At 44.2% G+C, this 20,343-nt stretch overlaps 1 protein-coding gene and 1 long non-coding RNA gene across 3 annotated transcripts in view; both read right to left on the reverse strand.

Annotated features, from left to right (window-relative positions):
• The window catches only part of LOC114632319, a 22,455-nt gene extending 12,293 nt beyond the window's left edge, over positions 1-10,162 (reverse strand). The window contains exon 1 of the long non-coding RNA XR_003713075.1: positions 10,002-10,162. This is a non-coding gene — a long non-coding RNA (uncharacterized LOC114632319). The remainder of the gene's footprint in view (positions 1-10,001) is intronic.
• Positions 10,163-13,735: 3,573 nt separating this feature from the next.
• Positions 13,736-19,074, reverse strand: Cdkn1b (cyclin dependent kinase inhibitor 1B). Of its 2 annotated transcripts, none has more exons than XM_028780950.1 (3): positions 18,078-19,074; positions 17,369-17,496; positions 13,736-14,987 (listed from the first exon to the last, which is right to left on the reverse strand). In XM_028780950.1, exons 1-2 carry the CDS (start codon positions 18,550-18,552, stop codon positions 17,378-17,380), a joined length of 594 nt encoding a protein of 197 aa, XP_028636783.1. In that variant the 5' UTR covers positions 18,553-19,074; the 3' UTR covers positions 13,736-14,987; positions 17,369-17,377. The 2 variants fall into 2 exon arrangements, with proteins under 2 accessions (XP_028636783.1, XP_028636784.1); XM_028780951.1 differs by having other exon boundaries at positions 14,706-15,302; positions 18,078-19,051.
• Positions 19,075-20,343: the final 1,269 nt, after the last annotated feature.

A 20,343-nucleotide genomic window follows, 5' to 3' on the forward strand; every position in this document is an offset into this window, starting at 1 on the left:
AAGGAAGGAAGGAAGGAAGGAAGGAAGGAAGGAAGGAAGGAAGGAAGCGGCGAGCTTTCCTGGCTGTACTCTTTTCAGACTCCGATGGAGATCAAGACAGGGCTCATTAGGGATCTCGGAGCAATTTAAAAGTTTTGGAGTGGGCAGGCAGGAGTCCCACTCTCTGTCCTGCACAATAAAGCTCTGAAGTTTAAAAAAAAAGATTCAGCCTTTGAAAGGGGAGAAAGAAGGCCCCAGCCTCTCACCTAGAAGTGAGGACTAGGAAGCAAAGTGAGACCTAGAAGCTGTGCAGCCAAAGGAACAGAAGGAAGATCTGGTCAGGTGCAAGGCAGGAAAGGTTCTGGGAGCAGACAGTAGTGGCCTATAGCAAGAATCCCAGCACTTGGAGCTGAGGCAGGAGAATTGCTACTACTTCAAAACTCAGTTTGGACTACAGAGTTAAACCCTAATGGCAAGGAGGAGAAGGAGGAGAGAGAGAGAGAGAGAGAGAGAGAGAGAGAGAGAGAGAGAGAGAGAGAGAGAGAGAGACTGACTGACTTCTTAGGCAACCTTGTAGGCCAGTGGCTCTCAACATTCCTAATGTTGCAACCATTTGATACAGTTCCTCTTGTGGTGATCCCAACAATAAAATTATTTTTGTTGCTACTTTATAACTGTAATTTCACCACTGTTATGAATCATAATGTAAATATTTTTGGAGACAGAAGTTTGCCAAAGGGGCCTTGACCCATAGATTGAGAACTACTCTTCTAGACAATTTTGTACATATTTATGAGTTCTAATTTTTTCACAAGAATGTTTCATTCTATAAATATTAGTCCTGCTTTTTGCCTACATATAACAAGGCCAACTTCTCCTACTAACAAATCAAAACTGCTCAAGGTGGGCTTCATGGTTTTGGTTTTCCCATTGCTGGAAATTGAATCCACAGGCAAGCACTCCTTGAGTGAGCTATACTCCAGCCCTCCCTGGACTGTTTTAATCTCTATGGTTCTTGTATATACTATCAGTTCCATCAAATAACAAGTCCTGTAATCTTAAAGTCAAATGGAGTCTTGGAGCTAGAAGATGGCTCCGTGGCTGAGTGCTTCCTGCTCTTACAGAGGATTCAGAGTTTGTTCCTAGCACACTGACGTCAAATGGCTCCCACCACAAACCCAGCAGCCAGAGATCTGACACCCTCTCTTGTCCTCTAGTGGCATACACATGTGGCATACACTCTCAGACACATATACACATGACAAAAAAGCTACATCTTGTGAGAAAGCTTAGACTGGCCTCAAACACTTGGCCATCCCTCTGTCTCTGCCTCCCAAACAGGAGGACTACAAGCATGGAGCACCATACCCAGGATCAAATGTTTTGTTCAGTTACTTTTTTGTTTCAAAATACAAACTTATAACAGTATAAGACCATCTAGAAAATACATATAACTGGTTATTCCCCAAAAGTAAATTTGTAAAAAAGGGATAGCAAAATAAAGAATATATATTTTAAACCAATAGTATATAAGAATGTGTATGATATGTGTGTATAAGTTTATATGTGTATGTGTGTATATTTGTATGTTTATGTGTATATAAGTGCAAATATGTATGTGGAATGTATATATGTATGTGTGCATGTATGTAGTATATATATGTATATATGTTTACATATGTGGTATGTATGTATGTATGTGTGGTACTTATTATATGTGTGGTATGTATGTATTGTGTATATGTGTGATGGTATGTATATAAGTATCTGTGTGGTGTTATATATGTGTGTATCTATATGTGTGTGGTGTGTACATATGTGTGTGAGTAAAAAGTATTTAACTTTTTCCCCACCTATCACCTATCACCACCAATTGCATAACAGTCTCTTTCGACTGATGTGACATTTTAGTTGAGTGCAATGGCCCACACCTAGGTTACATGCCTGGGTCTCCATTAAAAAAAAAAAAAAAAAAAAAAGCTACTTGAAACTTTTAAGGGAATACAGTTTGAAGAAAAACCCAGGCTGATGAGCTGCTCTCAGACAGAAGTAAAAGCGGGTGTGTGAGGCAGCTGTCCTGTGCACAAGGCCACCTGTGGTTTCTACAAAGCAGGTGCTGCCAATAAGTTAAGGCTTAGCCATTTTGAGGACAGGGATCATATACTGACTCTGAGATACAATACAATCTCCTTGCTTCCTTAGTCACCAGTGAAGAAAAGTCACTCAGCCTTGGAAGGAAGTAAAAGTGAAACTCAAGAGAGGCCATGTTTGTTTCTGGGTGATGTTATTTCTGACTCAGTTTACCTAAATTTTATGGATGAGTGAGTGCGTGCGTGCATATTTTTTTGTTAGTTGTGGGTTTTTTATTTTGTTTTGAATTTGTTCGGGTTTTGTTGCTTTGGTTTTGGGGGTGGTCTTTATTTTGTTCTGGTGATTGTGGAGTGAGACAGGGCCTCTAACTCAGTGGTGCAGAAGCCGGCCTGTACATAATTCCTCTGCCTCCACCACTGGAATTACAGGATTGCTAGCAAGCATGACCACATATACCAGTGCTTTTTCTGTTTCTGTTTGTTTGAGCCAGGATCTCACTGTAGCCAAGGCTACCTCAAATTCCTCTTTCTTCTCCCTCAGTCTCCCAAGTGTTGAGATTACAGGCAGGTACAACTACTATCGGCTAATAAATTATTACTTTGATAAATGGGTCACAACCCTTTTCTACTTCAATATTGTTTATGTATGTGGGTGAGTTACTCATTATTACAAATAAACCTAAAATAAGGTCATTCCAGAAATCATTAGGAATGGGCTTAAATCCAACAAATGCCTTTAAAAAAAAATCTTCTTTAATCTTATTTTAAAAAACAACAACAACAACACAAAATTTACCGTTTTGGGCATTTTGTGGTATATCAATTCTGTTTACTAAATGTCAGTTTTAAACATTTGTTTTCCAGCCAAGCATGATGGTGCATGCCTATAATTCTAGTGCTTGGGGGGCTAAAGCAAGAAAATCACCTTGAGTTCAGAGTGGACTACAGAAACAAATAACAGAAACAAAACTCACCTAATTGAAAAGCCAGATGTGGTAGCCTACAACTGTGGTCCAAGCACTCTGGATGCTGAGACAAGAGGGCCACAAGTTCAAGGCCAGTATGGTGAGTTGTAGATTAGCCAAGGTTACATAGGAAGACCCATCTCAAAAAATGAATTAATTTACAACATCAGCATAGTACTGGTTGTGGGTACTGTAAGGAAAAAAATAACATTTGGAGAGCTACACTGTTTATATTATTTATAAATATGTGATTGCTATTATTTATTATAAACCAGATATTGTGCTAAGTACTATTAGTTAGTCAACTGGGTGACGGCATGAGACAAGGTCTCACATAGTCCAAGCTGGCCCTAACCTGGATATATCGACAAGGATGACCTCAGTCTCCTGACCCTACTGTCTCCACCTCCCCAGGGCCACGGTAACAGACATTGCCACCACACTCAGAGGCCACTAGATATTTTTAATTCCTTTATGAAAACTCTTAGTATCTTTATTGTATAAACAAAGAAACTTTAAAAGACAAAATGGTTACTTGAAGTTACATGGCAGAGATCAGTCGTGCCTCAGCTAAGGAAGACCCACTCTCAAAAATGTAAATGAGCTGGGCGGTGGTGGCGCACGCCTTTAATCCCAGCACTTGGGAGGCAGAGGCAGGCAGATTTCTGAGTTCAAGGCCAGCCTGGTCTACAGAGTGAGTTCCAGGACAGCCAGGGCTACACAGAGAAACCCTGTCTCAAAAAACCAAAAAAAAAAAAGCAAACGAATTTTCTAATAGTTTGTATTTTTTAATTTAATTTTAAACATTTAGTTTCCTTTTTTAAAATTTATTTTCAAGTGTGTATATATATATATATGTGTGTGTGTGTGTGTGTGTGTGTGTGTGTGTATGTATATGTATATGTATATGTATATGTATATGTATATATATACATGTATCTATGTGAGGATGTGTGTACCTGTGAACAGAGGTTTCTGAAGAGTCCAAGAGAGGGCCTGGAGCTGAGGTTACAGGTGGTTGTGAATGTCCTAAGTGAGTCCTGGGAATGTGATTCTGATCCTGTCTGACTGCAGCAAGTGCTCTTAACCACTGAGTCATCCCTGCAGTCATCCCTGCAATCAGTCATCCCTGCAGCTCTGGGTATTTATTTATTTTATTTATTTATTTATTTATTTATTTATTTTGAGTGTGTGATTAAATACACATAACATGAATTTTATCATTTAAAAATGTTTTAAGAGTACAGTTGAGTGGCACTTAACATATTCACGTTATTGGTACTGAAGACATATCTCAGTAGTAAACATTTGTTGCTCTTGCAGAGGACCCAAGTCTGGTTCCCCCCACATGGTGGTTTACAAACTTCAGTAAGTTTAATTCCAGAAGATCTAACGATCTCTCCTCATGCACACAAACCACTCATCCACTTGAAAATCTTTTTTTTTTTTTTTTGTTTGGTTTTTCGAGACAGGGTTTCTCTGTGTAGCCCTGGCTGTCCTGGAACTCACTCTGTAGACCAGGCTAGCCTCGGACTCTCGAACGCAGATATCCGCCTGCCTCTGCCTCCCAAGTGCTGGGATTAAAGGCGTGTGCCACCACCGCCCGACCCACTTGAAAATCTTTAGAAAAATATTTTTTTCATTTGCGCTACTGTGAAATCACCACCTTTCTCTCTCTCTCTCTCTCTCTCTCTCTTTCTGTCTCTCCTTTGCTTAGGGTGCATTATACATTTAACGATTTTTTAGTTAATTTTATGTCATCAAATTTATTATTATTTCATTTTATGAATTTAATGTTTTTCTATCACACTTAGAAAGAAATACCTTCTTCACTCTGAGATTTAATTTTCAAAAAAATTTCAGGGGGCTTGGTAGATGGCTCAGTTGGTAAAGTCCCTGAAAAACAGGGACCTGAGTTCAATCTCCAGAATCCCTGTAAAAGCACAGTCAACACAGGTTCTCCAGATAAAGGTAGGCAGCTCCCTTAGTGCAGTGACCAGCCGGCCTAACTGAACTGCTGAGTTTCAGATTCAGTATGAGGCTCTGTCTGAAAAAAAAAACAGGTGGAAAGTTTGGATGGCAGACACTTGACCTCAATCTCTGGATGCACACATGTGTGCATGTGTGTGCACACACGGACACACAGACACACAGACGACAAGTACATATACCACACATGACACAACACTCAATTCTTAAAAATTGTTTCAGGCTTTTTTGTATACATTTATGATTTTATATTTTTCTACTCCATTTTTTTCTTTCAATTTTTAAATACTTTATTATTATTTGTGTGTGTGTGTGTGTGTGTGCGTGTGTGTGACATGACACAAGTGGAAGACAGAAGACAACTCTGTGAAGTTGGTTCTCTCCTTCCGCCTGTACATGGGTTTCAGGATTGAACTCAGCTTTTGCTCAGCAAGTGTCTTTACCTGCTCAGCTATTTTACTCACCCCTCTACTATAGTCTTCCTAATTAATTCTTCAGGAATTTACCCAAGTGAAAAACGTGAGATAAGGATTCCATTATGTTATTGTTGTCATTTGGTGCTGGGCATCAAACCCAGAGCCCTGTGTGCATACTGACAGTCATTCTGCCATTACTGCTAGGCTTGCTCCCCCTCCCCCCTTTCATTTCCAAAACACACGTAGCTATCATGTAGCCTGAGCTGTCCTCAAACTCACTTCAAAGCTGGGGATGACCTTGAACTCCTTATCCTCCTGGCTCTACCTCCGTGGTGTTAGAACCACAGGTGTGTCCCACACATCTGGCCACTCCTGTTATTTCTTTAAAGCCAACAACAATTAAAATCGGAAATTTTAAATCCATATAGGACAAAAGAAGCTGGGAAAATTCTGGAAAGGGGGAAGAAACAGAGCAAAATAATTCATCGGAGGTTTAGTCTCACCAGAAATGAAACCATAGTCTGCATCCTTAAAAATAATATGGCCCTGGGTACATCAGAGACTGAAGGATTGTGGGAGTCGGGGAAGGAATGGAGGGAGGAACAATGAAAGAGGAGACAGGGGACATGCCTAGCATGCACGAGACTCTGGGTTGGATCCCAGCTCCTGGGGGTTGTGAGGAGGATACAAGGTAACCAGAGTTATCATGAGGAAATTGTAAAGGCATTAATGAGAGTTATCATCTTTTTCAAGGTGAATGTTCCTGTCCAAGAACACAGTTCCCTTTTTCACTGGTCCAGGTCTCCTATCGGAGACTCTACCCTAGAATGAGGATTCCACATCTTCCCCCCACCTTCTCATCCCTTACATAGCATTAGTAAACGTGACTGTTCGAGCCTCGAAGTTTGTTTCTTTAAGTATTCCTAGTGTACTGGGCTTCCCAGTCTCTCCTCACAGAACAGGAGAGTTATGGGGATCAAGTCTGATTTCATCAGGCTTGCAGTCATGTGTTGCTGATCACAGGGACACCTTCTGACCAACGCGTTGTTAGCGTTGTGTGAACACCGAGAACGAGAAGCTGACTACAGGCGGTAGAGCCCAGTTCGCTGCACACCTAGGCTTCAGGATAGAGCAGGTTGCAGCTCCTAGGCTGCACTCTGAACAGCTTGTTCTAGATTGGATACTTTATGTGTCTGTAACAATAATATTTGTGTATCTAAACATCTAAGCCCAGAAAAGTAAAAATATTGTTTAATATAGCTTACCCGGTATATAAAATTAGAGTAAAAACATAGTAGAAAAAGATACAAAATGGAAGCTGGTGTGGCAGTGTCTGCCTGTAATGCCAGTACTCAAGAGGCAGACAGGAAGACCAAGTTTAAGGCCTCTCAGCTACATAGTAAGTTTGAGGGTCACTCGGCTGTCTCAAAACAAACAAATACAGATATAAAATGGTGTAACTGCATACAACTCGTCACCAGACTAGAACATGCATGTCTGAGAGTTGCCCTGGAGTAATTAATGAGTAACAGGAGAATATGTGGTGACCACTGTGGGCTTACTACAGTGGACAACTGGACCAAACATAATTTATTTTAAACAATTTTTTTTCTTAGATAATAAATTAACTTCTACAATATACTTTTTTATATATATATATAACTAATTTTTTCACTTTTTAATTTTTGCTATGTAACCCAAGCTGCCCTCAGACTCACTGTGGAGCCAAGAATGACATGAAGCTTCAGCCAACACTTCTAGTGCTAGGGTTACCGGCATGCAAACTATGCCTGCCTTTAAAACAAAACAACGACAACAACAAAAAAACCACTTGGATACTATCAAGCTTAAAACACATTGTACAAATATTTTAAAATTATTTTCCTTATGCGCTTAATCTGTGAGGTCATTTTTGTTTGTTGCTTGGTGGCTGTTTTGTTTCGGTTTGGGATAGTCTCATATAGGAGGACAGTCTGGCCTCTAACTTGCTGTGGAGCTGAAGATGATCTTGAATTTTTGATCCTCCTGCCTCTGCCTCTGCCTTCTGAGGACCGGGATTACAGGCATGCACCAGGTTTATGAGGAGCTGGGATCACAACTGGGGCCTGTTCATACAAGGCAAGCACTTTACCAACTGAGCCATAACGCCATCCTTTCTAGTTATTTACTTTTAAAAAAATTTTTTGTTACTGTTCAAAACAAAGTTCCAAACATTTGCATTAGCCTCGTGGGATCTAGCTTCTCATTACCTCAGCCAGGTGTGGTGGTGTACGACTGTAATTCAAGCCCGTGGGGGGTGGGGGGAGAGACAGAAGAAGGAAGACTACTTGAAGCTGTAGTGTAGCTGAACCTTATGAACATATTCAAGGCCATTCACTCAATTTTAGTACGCTTGCCTACCACGCACAAGGCTCTGGCTTCTATCCAGGCAGTGAAAACCATAATCAGTACGACACTACCTTTCATCCTGTCTTCCTGGAAGGGAAAGGTTAGGGGCAGTGGCATGCATAGAATAGCTATCTCCTTGGATGATAATAATGTGCTCTGAAGGGTCAGAGACCAAAGAAGAACTCTCTTACAGTTAATTTATCATTATCAAGAATTGTACATAATTGGATGGCTGCACTCTCACACAGTTGGCGGCACAATTGGCTTGTCTGCACCGGTGGTAACACCACAAACGTGTGAATAATGCACCATGTCATGATATTTCAATATGCGGAACTTTTTCTGCTCAGCTCTTGTTGTCTGGGACCACTGTCAGCAGTTACACACCCAATTCTTTGGCTCCAACCTAGCGCTACTAAAAGATTAAAGATGTTAGCTAGTAGATTTCTTTTGTGTGCATACATTTGTGTCATGCATAGGTGCACCCACGCTTGCCCATGTGGAGGCAGGGTTCGTCACTGGCATCTCTCATGACCCTCCATCTCACTGAACCTGGAGCGCACCATTTTAGCTAGAATAACTGGTTACTCAGAAGCCAGGAATCTACTTTTTTCTGTTCACTCACCAGCTCTGGGATTAAAACTGTGTACTGCCACTGCTGGCTTTTTATATAAGTTCTGGGAATGCAAACTTGGATCTCCAGGCTCATACAGCGAGCACTTAACCTCCCCCACCCCCACGACCTAGGTGGCAGCAGATTCCTATTTAGGTGTTCCAGAGCCTGAGTTTACGGCTTCACTTTAGCTTGAGAAGTTAGGATGAATACAGTAGCATGTGCCTGTAATCCCATCTAGTTAGGAGATTAAGTCAGAAACCCATCAAGTTCAAAACCAGCAAGAAGTGGAAAGGTGGGAGAGGGAGGGGGTCATTATTTATTATTATTATTATTATTATTATTATCTATTTATTAATTTATTTATGACCTGGAACTCATAGAGATCCATCTGCCTCTACCTCATGAGTACTGGGATTAAAGTTGTCCAGTGGGGTATTACTTATGACTACTTTTATGTGTATACTTGTTGGTATGTTTGAGGTAGGGAGGGTTGTGTGCAGCCCAGGCTGACTGCAAACTCTCTAAGTATCCAAAGCAGGCCTCGAACTCCTGATCCTCCTGCCTTCACCTACCAAGTGCTCAGATGACAGGTGTGCTCCACCAGGCCAAGCCCAAGTTTCAAAACTCATTTGCATAGTCCTGTGCTATCTGAATCTTATCTATAAGACCCCTGTCCCAGACCATGTAAATCCCTGCCTAATTCACACTCAAGATGAAGACTTTTTTCTGAGACTAGCTTCCTCCTCACGGGGATGTGTTTTTCCTTATGGACTGCCCATTCTGATTAGGTGGGTCCTCTGAAAGGCAGAATCGAGCAGTGAGCCTCTAACAAGAGTCAAAGAATACAGCCTAGAGAGCAGCTCAAACATGTTGGTTAACGATGGGGTCATGGAGCTTAGTGGGCTGGGAGAGGTAAGGTCCAGAATGGGATAGCTAAAAACTAAGACCATGGTATACTGGTTTAGGAGCTGTTGGGAGGCTAAGGCTGGGCATCTGGCAAAAAAAGACTGAAGGAGACATCGGGGGATTTTTTTTTTTAAGGAAAGAAAAAGGGAAGGACAAAAAAGCAAAGGGGGGAAAAAGGTATGCATATGCGACCTCACTGATAAAGAGAAAGACTGATTTGGGACTACCATTTAATTATTATGAGGTTTCAAAAGCTTCACAGCAAAGAAAAACATAGTTGGGTCCTAATTAAGAAAAGTCATTACTTGTATTAGACCTGTGCTACTAATCGAATTGTCCTAAGTCTTAACATACTCTTTTCAATGAGTTTCCTGACCCAGAAATCAAAAGGACTTTGTGTTCCCTATCTCATCCATACGCAAAAAACACCGCGAAACAGAGACAGTTTTTTTTTCTTTAAGGTTAAAAAGGAAGAAAATGACACCGACTACCTTTATTCTGATAGATTTTGACATCCTAACCCCTGGAATAACACCTCTTTTGCTCTAATATAGAGTCTATAACCACACCTTATATTTGGTTGGTTTATTTCTATGATGGATAAATATTCATTTCTAGGATACCTACCCTCTCCCGCCCTCCCCAAATCTACCTTTCCAAGACAGGGGAAGGTGCATCCTCGTCGAGCTCCCGCCTGTACCTTCCTAGTATCTCTGGCCAGCAGCCTGTGCTCCCTGGACATCCGTGAATGCTTGATGCTACATCTCTACCCAAACCGAAGCTTCCCGCCTGCACTCTGTCAACGGCACTTGCGGGCGGGGCGGGGGGGGGGCAACTTTTGGAACAGAAAGTTCCACCCATCCTACTCCCTACTGCAACCAAACCAGCTAAAACACCCCACCTCAGACTCCCCAACTAAGTCTCATCACATGATCTACCGTACTGTAAATTTTTTTTTTAACAAGAAAACAAGCATCCAAAAAGAAAAAAAAATTCAAACTGCAGGCGCGAGCCAATGGGGAAGCAGGGGAAGGTGGGCGGGGGAAGCGCGGCGGGCTGGGCGGGGACCCGCGGACCTGTGGACCGAAGGATTCGTAAAACGCAGCAGGCGCACGGTTTAGGCTTTTTTTTTTTCTTCCAAAACTAAGTTAAGAGCGAGGCTCCGCCTGCAGCTGCAGCCTCTCAGATCCACCTTAAATCTTCAGTGGACTCGGTGCAGGGGTCAGTGGGCGCAGCCAATGCCAATCAAGTTTACAACCACCAGCTCGGGACGGGGAGGGGGGAGTGTTGGGGGGGCGCGAGAGAGAAACTTCAACTTCTCGCTTCCTATGCACACATCACACACGCAAACACACGTACGCACGCACATGCACACGCACACGCACACAAAGGGAAGGAGGGGGCGAGAGACCGGCGCTCGGTGGCCAGTGAGCATGTTTGCAAACGCTTCTATCTAAGCTCACTGGCCGCGGCCTGGACGCGCTCCCCGCGTCCCGACCCGAGCGCCATGATGGTGGCTGCGGTTCTCAGCCCGGGTTCTGGAGGGGGAGCCGCAAATGATGCAATCCCCCGGCCGGCGCCCGAACCGCGCGCCCTTCTCCCGGCCTTTTTCTTAACGTTCCTTTTTAGAGACGCGTCGAGGTTTCGCGCCCAAAGCATGGATAAGGGTTTTGTTTTGGTGGTTTTTTTTTTTTTTTTTTTTTTTTAAGATTTTCTATTTTCTGGTTCCTGCCTCTGCTGGGTCCTCATGCATGACAAGTCTGGGACTTGGATGGAGGCCCGAGGGACTTGAAATTTGAGTTTACGTGGAAATAAGTGCACTTTCGGTTCTCCGGGATCCGCCTGTGGCTGACCCCACCCTGTTACAACCCCACGCGAGTGAAATCAGGGAGACGACCCCATAGGTTCCTACGTAGGCTCCTGGGCCCTTTTACCCCTCAGGGTCGTTTGCAAGTTTTTTTTTTTTTTTGCTTTATTATTTTTTAAGCCAGAAAAAGGGGGGGGGGACAGGAGTAGGGTGTGGCTCAGGTGGAAAATGGCAAAAGAAAAAGAATCCATACTCTGAAAAAACAGATCAGGGATCCTAAGTGGACTTCTAAACAGAACACTTTTTAGTCCGGAGCACTAGAAGAGCAATCGTGTTTTCTGGTGATGATGGTGTAATGGCGAAGGCAGAGTTCCCTGGTTCCTAGGAAAGGTCGCTCGGTGCGGCCAGGGCGGTGGGCACACGGTGGCCTGAAAGGCCGACTTTCTGCTCCCTCCCACTAGTTAATGTCCATGGTCCCCTAGTCTAACCCATCACGCCCCCTCCCCAAATCCACATTTCCCCCAGTTCTTTCTTGCCTGGGTCTGCGGCTTTAGACAGCCAAGGATGCAATGATGGGGGGCACTTTGCAAGCAGGGTGAGGGGCAGGGGTGATCCCCGAAAGTGGCAGTGGTTCTCTACGGTTCCGCGCGCTTCGGTGACCGTCCCTTAGCCGCCAGCGAGCCGGGAAGGCTTTCGAAATCCGCGGGGCTGAGGATCATTGGAGCCCTGCGGTAGGGGTGGGAGCGGGCTGCTACCCTGGAGGGTCCACGAACTCCGGGAAATTGGTCCCTTCGGGCAAGTCCCCCAGAGCTCAGTGGGCGGCGGGGTGTCCTCTGGGGAGGGTCGTGGGCCTTCCTTAGTGATTTTCTTCGTTTGAAGGATCGATGGTGAGGAAGGAAGGTTTCTGAGAAGTAACCCAGCCCGGCTGCGCGGAGAGGCGCGGCCGCTTTCTGCGGCCTGCGGGCGCCCGGGGCGCGGGAACTGCGCGCGGCCACCCTGGCAGTGCGGGACTTGCAAGTAGCCGGCGACATTAGAGACTTTTGGTCCCGAGGCACCAGCCAGCCCGACCAGCAGTTGCCACAGCGAGCGAGCGGGATCGGGGCTGCGGGACAGTTGGGGAGACTACCGGGCCGTGGCCAGGGTAGTGGGGTAGCGGTAGCTGACGCCGGCGGCCGCAAACCCGCAAAGGGACGTTCGCGGCGGGCGTGGGAGTCCAGGTCCCGGGAAAAGGAACATTTGAACCACCAGATTGTATGTGGAGGCTTGACACAGGGGTTCGGAGGATGGAGGGCACAGTGACTTGGGCGGGGGGTGCGTTCCTGTGGACGTGCCTAGCGCAGAGAGCATCCACCTCTTCCCGGTCCACCATTCCTAAAATGCAACCTCTCAAAATTCACATTAAAAAAGAAACCTATGAAAGGAAAATGAGGTCCGTGTAGTAACAGAGGTGTGTTTTCCCAATTTGGATTGATTTTCTGACTTTTGGTCCTCCTGCAAGCCACCCTTTATATTATGTTTTAAACAGAACCACAAAAACACCTTAGTCTTTAATTAAAATAATACTTACTTGAAGGACTTGGCCCAGCGACCAAAAGATCTATTTTCACATCCCGCACAGGAAGAAAAACCAACGCTTGCTTTATTAGAAAGAAAGAAAGAAAGAAAGAAAGAAAGAAAGAAAGAGAAAAAACTAGTCAAAAATGCTAACACTACCTTGTTTATAATCCCTTTTGGGTATACTGATATAAATGGCACTATTTCAATGAATAATTTAACCCAAATTTGGATTTTTCACAATTTAACCATAAATTTTCTTATAATTTACTTTACACCTTAACCACGTTTCAAAAAGTGTTATTTAGAGAATTATTTTTGATAAACCTGGTTTTTAAAATGCCCTGGTTTCTTTTTTCTTTTTTTTTAAAGTAAAACAAAATATGCATCTCTGCTGAGCAGATATTCAGACACAAGATTCTGTTTTAGTATTTTTACTATTTTTTGATGCATTTAACTATAATATAAATATTCAAAAATTGAGAAATTTGTGTATGACCAATTTCACTTAACCAACGAGTGTGGAAAAATGTGGTTCTTAAGGACTTGTGAGTTGGGCTATTGTGGACAAGGTTGGGAGGGTGGGAGTCAGGACATTGATTTTCATCCCTCACGCCACTTCAAAAGTGTAAATAGAGAATCTAGAGAAGTCGTTACATCACTTTCATTTTCAGTACTGCAGATGTGTGATCAGACCACACTTATGTAAGGGTCCCCCCCCCTTTGGTTCTCACATACTCATAGCCTAGAAAACATAAATATTTTAACTAAATGGGGACTGCTGACAAGTCTTACATGAAAATGTGGCTTTTCCTCTTTCCAGTTAAGCTTTGTCTACCCATATAGGACTAAGACGAAAATGGCCACTAAGTATATTCAGACCCCCACCACCCACCCCCACACACAAATCTGACTGACATGTAGGCCTAAATTTTGTAGATGTTCCCTCCCTCCCCATTGTATTTGGAGCATGCCAGGCTGAATACCTCAAACTTGGTAAAGCACATACAGTTGCACTCAGTAAATAACTATGGAAGTTTTCTTTATTGATTGTTTGATGTGTAACAATAATTGGCATCTTTTTTCACACATTACAAAAATTATACTTGGCTCAGTATGCAACCTTTTAAGCATAGCCATATTATTTAACAAAAGGGTGGGGGAGCTAGACTACCCAATACAGCATTTACAAATGCACAAAACATGCCACTTTGGCTTGTATATTGTCTAGATTAAAAAAAAAATCTCTTTTTAACATAAATAAGTTAGTATAATTTTCAGTGTCTTTACAGAGTTATGTACACAGGCACACTTCAAAGTTTTTCTCATACACAGGCAATGAAGAAACACTGTTTAAAGATGTAGTATCCATTTCACTACTCTACAAGTGTCCTTTTTTCTTTTAAAAACAATTTTCCTTTGGGACAAATTAACAAGTAGGGTGAGAAAACTTTGAATTAAAAATTATTTCATTATTTGTGTAAAGTTATAGACTTCTAAAAATATCCAAGGATTTAGGATTATGTTCACTGTGAAAAGAAAACTAAGAAATTTACTCAGCAAATATGATCCGAGATAGTCAATTCTAAGAATTTAGAATTCCTTATCACGCAACCCAGATTTTTGCCCAGAGTTACCTGGGGTGATTATGGCTAAACAATTAACCAGTAAATTCCAATCTTAAGAAAAAAAAAATTTTAAGCCATTTCTTGCTACATAACAGAGTCTTCAGAACTCCCAAATGAAAATAAGCTTCATGAAAAATAAATAGCAACTATCTGTATCGATTATTCAAATTCTGATTATTTTAAAAAGAAAGGATCCGTTCTTACCGAAAGGGACACTACATCTTTAAAGAAAGGAATCCAAACCCTTCCCCCCACCCAAGTTGCTTCTCTTTATGCAAGTCAAATATTTTCTTCCTTGCTACAAACCGAAGCAAGTTCTTCAGCCCCCATGCTGATTCCTCAGCCCCACCCCGCCCTCCCACCCCTAATGTTTATGTGCTACATAGTAAAAGATAGAAACTATATACACAGGTAGTACAATGAAGCAAATAAGGAAAAACCTAATTGCGGAATGCTACATCCAATGCTTTTAGAGGCAGATGGTTTAAGAGTGCCTACAATTTTTAGTGTTATTGTTTTTGCTTTCTCAGTGCTTATACAGGATGTCCATTCAATGGAGTCAGCGATATGTATTTAAATTTTTTCATGTATATCTTCCTTGCTTCATAAAGCAGTGATGTATCTAATAAACAAGGAAATATTCTTAATTCTGCAAAAGAAACAAAAGAATTAGGGAGAAGACACTAGAGTAACATTGCCAAAGTACAGAAATTATTTTGTTACTACCTTAGTTAACAAATACTTCAGCGATGGTGGATAAATATAGGCACTAAAGGTCTGAAGACTACAGTTATCTCTGATACCATCTTCACTGGAGTTTTGTTCTGCTTTGTGTGGTGTTAGAGTCATGGTCCTTTACAAGTGGGCAATTTCCTGCAGCCTTCCCATGCCCCAGGGGACATTTGGAAATGTCCAGAGACATTTCTGATTGTCACAGCTTCGGGAAGAGGATTGCAGCTGGCATCTGGTGGGAGAGGCCAGAGATAATGCTAAACATGCTAAAACGTACAGGACTGCCTACCACAACAAAGAATAATTTGGCTCAAAATGTCAACAGTGCAGAGGTTGAGAAACTCGATCTACAAAATCTGGGTCAAAGAGGGTGAGAAAGAAAAGAAATTCTGGAACCATAACACTTCAGTGTAGCATATTTTCCTAATCTTGAAAAAAATACCTGGAAATGTAATTGTAAAAGCCCCCCCCCCCACCTCCGAGGTCTATGAATGCTTACAAAATCGCGATTTCTTACTTATATGCGGCATATTTGCATGAGTGCTTTTGACTAGAGTCTTATGGTTGCTTGGCAAATAAATGCCTCTGTATTAGAACAGGCCAGGTAAAAATCCAGGAGGCTCATCTGAAAAGCTAGGCCACAAGCCACACACACCAACTAAAACTACAGGTGTGATAGCTATTTAGAAAGAACCTCCATCCACTTTGCCCACTTTATAGAGAGTATAATCTGGTAAGTTGTTCTAACGGCCATTTTCCATCAGCTCTGAAAAAAAAATGCTATGTCTGTGGCAGGTATATCATGACATTATGATTTATAAGCACAACAAACTGGGCCCTATGTCATTTCTATATTCCTTCGTTTATTTTTAAATTTCAATAAATGAGGACCTGGAAAGTGAATAATAAACTGTGAAGATCTATTTATACGCTGGGTTATGAGTGAGCTTTAGAAATAAGAGACTGCTGTCTTTGTTCATAAGGAGCTTATAAACTAGTATATGTAGTCAGATCATATGAATAATCAATCTATGTAAATTTAGGGGCTGGGTTACTCTAATTAGGCAAGTAGGGTGATGAGATTTTGACACATGGAAAAACCCACATTTGTGCTGGATCTTCTCAGTTGGTCCTAACATCTACCATCCATTTCCCCTATAAACATCTAAACCATCCTATTCCAGCACAATTAGCATACGGCGCTGACGTGCAAGAGGACTGCTTCCTCTGGCTGTTCATTTAACTTCTGCTTTGTAACCTCAGGGTTAAAATCAGAAATTCTGTGGGAGCGGTAGTACTTCTGAACTTTCCATTCTAAATTTTTTTTTTTTTTTTTTTAGTATGAAGTTCCTTTCTCACTCTCCAAAACTTACCAGCATACAAGGAAAGGCACAACTTAATAAAAATGATTTAAAAAAAAAAAAAAAAGTACTGGAAGTGGTGGCACATGCCTCTAATCTCAGCACTCAGGAGGCAGAGGCAGCCAGAACTCTGTGCATTCAAAGCCATCCTGGTCTACGGAGCAATCTCCAGAACAGCCAGGCCTGTTTGTTACACAGAGAACCCCTATCTCGAAAAAAAGCAAAAAAACAAAAACAAAAGATAAAAAGAACACAAGACACGGCAGTCCTATTCACACTCTTAACCAAATGTGCACTACAAGTACCTAGTTTTTCTCTTAAGAATATAAATGTAATTATATATTTGCCACTTTTTTATGGTTCAAATGGTTCAAAATAGGTTATTGGCTCAAAACGAACCTCTGGGAAATGGGTTCTCATGAAGTGAGACTGGAAAGGAAAACTGTCATTCCCAGCCTAAGTTTTAGTAGGATTCATAAGGCTATGACCTTCCCTATCCTTTAGGGCCTAGGTGGCAAGTACCTGCTTGGGACACTTATTCTGGTTACATTTTTTTTTTTTTTTTTTTTTTTTTTTTGGTTTTTCGAGACAGGGTTTCTCTGTGTAGCCCTGGCTGTCCTGGAACTCACTCTGTAGACCAGGCTGGCCTCGAACTCAGAAATCCGCCTGCCTCTGCCTCCCAAGTGCTGGGATTAAAGGTGTGCGCCACCACCACCCGGCATTCTGGTTACATTTTAAGGTAAATATCTTGGGATACAAATACTGTATTACAGTCCCCTCAAGTGATTCCAGCCTTCCCCAGTGTTAATTTTTTGATCTAGGAAAGTAATTCCTCCTGGCAGGCAACTAATCTACCAGCAGTCCTGGGGTCTGCAGGCCCCTGGGGGATCGCAGCCCAGTTGGGGTGTCAGTTTTGTGCTCTTCCTCATTAACCCACCGGAGCTGTTTACGTCTGGCGTCGAAGGCCGGGCTTCTTGGGCGTCTGCTCCACAGAGCCAGCGTTCGGGGAACCGTCTGAAACATTTTCTTCTGTTCTGTTGGCCCTTTTGTTTTGCGAAGAAGAATCTAAGAGGGGGGCAAGGGGAAATTTTTTAAAAAGAACACACACAAACCATCTTTATTATCGAGAACAATGGCTGACAGAAGTTGGCCCAAGAGTCAAGGGATGAACAACCCACTACCTCCACCCACGACCCCTGGACCCGTCATCCCTGGTAGCCTCTAAGGACACAAAATGAGGTTGTTTCCAATAACACAAGGAATATTCTACACCCCACATCTCTTTTCCTCCCTCTAGTCAAGAAGGAGGCAGTTGGTAAACATCCTAACTTTTGTCACATATCTACAGCTGCCTAGGGGGAGGAACTTCGATGCGTTAGCCTGGGGAAGTTATCACATCTTACTATCTCCGGCTTCTGACTTCAAAATCATAAACAGGCCAAGCAGTCGGCTAGGGGGGTATTTCAAACCTAAGCTTCAAACAAGCTGGATCTCCCAGAGCTAAAGCAGAACACGCTGGAAAAAGCAAGTGAATAGGGTCTAGCAAAGAGGAGCTACGGAGACAGACAGACAGACAGACAGAGCGAGAGACAGACAGACAGACAGACAGACAGACAGACATTTTAAGTTTTCCAAAGAGTCATTACCGTCTGCAGCAGGTCGCTTCCTCATCCCTGGACACTGCTCCGCTAACCCCGCCGGACTGTCTGACGAGTCAGGCATTTGGTCCACCAAATGCCGGTCCTCAGAGTTTGCCTGAGACCCAATTAAAGGCACCGCCTGGCGGCTCCCGCTGACATCCTGGCTCCCCTGCGCCGGCACCTTGCAGGCGCTCTTAGGGGGGCGCGGGGGTCGGTAGTAGAACTCGGGCAAGCTGCCCCTCTCCACCTCCTGCCACTCGTATCTGCCCTCCAGGGGCTTATGATTCTGAAAGTCGAAATTCCACTTGCGCTGACTCGCTTCTTCCATATCTCGGCAGTGCTTCTCCAAGTCCCGGGTTAGTTCTTCATGATTGACCGGGCCGAAGAGGTTTCTACAGGCGGAAGGTTTGGGGTGCTCCGCTTGTCTGGCGTCCATCCGCTCCAGGCTCGGGCTCCCGTTAGACACTCGCACGTTTGACATCTTCCTCCCTGGGCGGGTGTGGACCACCGCCTCGCCTCTCTCTCTCCGAAAAAAAAAAAATGAAATGAAATAAACAAAACCGAACAAAAGCGAAACGCCCCGGCCGCAGAGCAAACCCCTCTTCGAAGTTCTGCGACTGCACACAGTCAGTCAAGTGGAGCAGAGCCAGGCGAGCGACGGCCCGAGCCGCAGGAGCGCGCAGGTCTGGGGGAGAGAGGCGCAGGGACGCCCCGGCCGCGCAGCTGGAGGCTTCAGTGATCAAGTGTACTGGAGGGCGGGGAAGGGAGGGAGGAGGCAGGAGGAGGTGGCAAACAGTCGGAGTGTTAGGCTGGGGCGAGCCCGTGGGTCCGGCGAACGCAGCCCCTCTCCAAACCTTGCCGCCGCGCGAGTCTCGGAGCCGCGAGTGAGTCGGGACAAGGGATGAGGGGGGAAAACACCCCGAAAGCACGAGCCCCCCTCCTTTTTTAGTTGCCCAATATGGCGGTGGAAGGGAGGCTGACGAAGAAGAAGATGATTGACACTGCAAGTCTATTTAAACAGAGGAGGAGCTCCATTGGTCTCCGCGCCGGGAGCCGCTCCGCCCAGGCTGGCGAGCGCGCTCTTAAGGTGGCCCCGGGCGCGGCACCGTCGCCTCTCCGCGCTCCCGAGCGCGCCGCCTTCCCGTAGAGCCGCCAGGACATTGGCTGGTCGCGTGACTGCTCAGAGGTGTACGACTGCCAACAAACCTGCTCTGGCTGGCCCCAGAGAAATTAAAAATAAGACAAACAAACTAGCTAAACGGCCGGAGAGTTGGGGAGGGGCCAGCGCGGCGGCCAGGCGGGGACCCGGGGATCTAGGTCGGGGCGCTGCAGAGCTGCGCTGGCAGGCGCGCCACCGCTCCCGACTGCGACCTCCAGGTCTTTGCCCGCGAAATCCAGAGCCTGGGCCAGTGGGCTCCGAAGTCACTGGCGGCTTCTTAGGAGCCTCGGTGGCTAGTTCAGCCCACCTGCATTCGCCGTGGTGGGAATGAAGGCGGGTATGCGGGAGATCCAGGAAACCTTGGCTCGGGGCCTGGAATCCCCACCCCCTCCCCCGGCAGGGTGCCTTAGCTGGGGTGCGGGAATCGGCCGCTTAGCCTGACCCCAGAAGTCTCTGCTATGTAGGACAAGCCGGGAGGCAGCTTCAAAAAGGAGCCAGGACTGACGGCTCTTATCAGGATGTTTCTGAATTCAAGCACTCTTACCGTCAGGATCTCGAGATTGAAAACCCCCAGTGCTCTCTCTCAAGCCTCTCTTTATTGCCATCCCAGACACTAAATTTTGAAAAAGGCACCTCTGATTTTCTTGGTTCCCAAGCACAGTGAAAGGCATTACTATAGACTGTGTGTGGGAACTCGCCTCTATACTCTTCAGTTTTTCCCCCCTGAGCTGAAGCTGTTTCCTCCACCTGAGTCCAGACGCCAACTACAACAGCTCCTTCCTTCCTCCCCTTTTCTCTCCCACCAGCCTGTTGCTTCCAACCTACTCAGAACAATATTCAAATACAAGCAAATACTTTTAGAGAGCTGCAGGCTGTTAAAGGGTGAAAATAACTTTCCTAAGGATTCAAAACTAGATTTGCAAGTGATTTATAATACACCACCATGGTATTACCAACATCTAGTAATATTGTTTGAGTGGGTATCTTTTTTTTTCCTTTCTCCTTAGGCTGGGCAGAGTGATAGAAGTTAAAACAGAATGGGCAGGCCTGTCGTAGCTCAGAGCTCATTGAGACTTTAAGAGCTTTACTTAAGTATTCCCAAACAGTCTTGGT

The sequence above is a fragment of the Grammomys surdaster genome, unplaced genomic scaffold, assembly GCF_004785775.1.
Source record: "Grammomys surdaster isolate TR1022 unplaced genomic scaffold, NIH_TR_1.0 373, whole genome shotgun sequence".
Lineage (NCBI taxonomy): Eukaryota > Metazoa > Chordata > Mammalia > Rodentia > Muridae > Grammomys > Grammomys surdaster.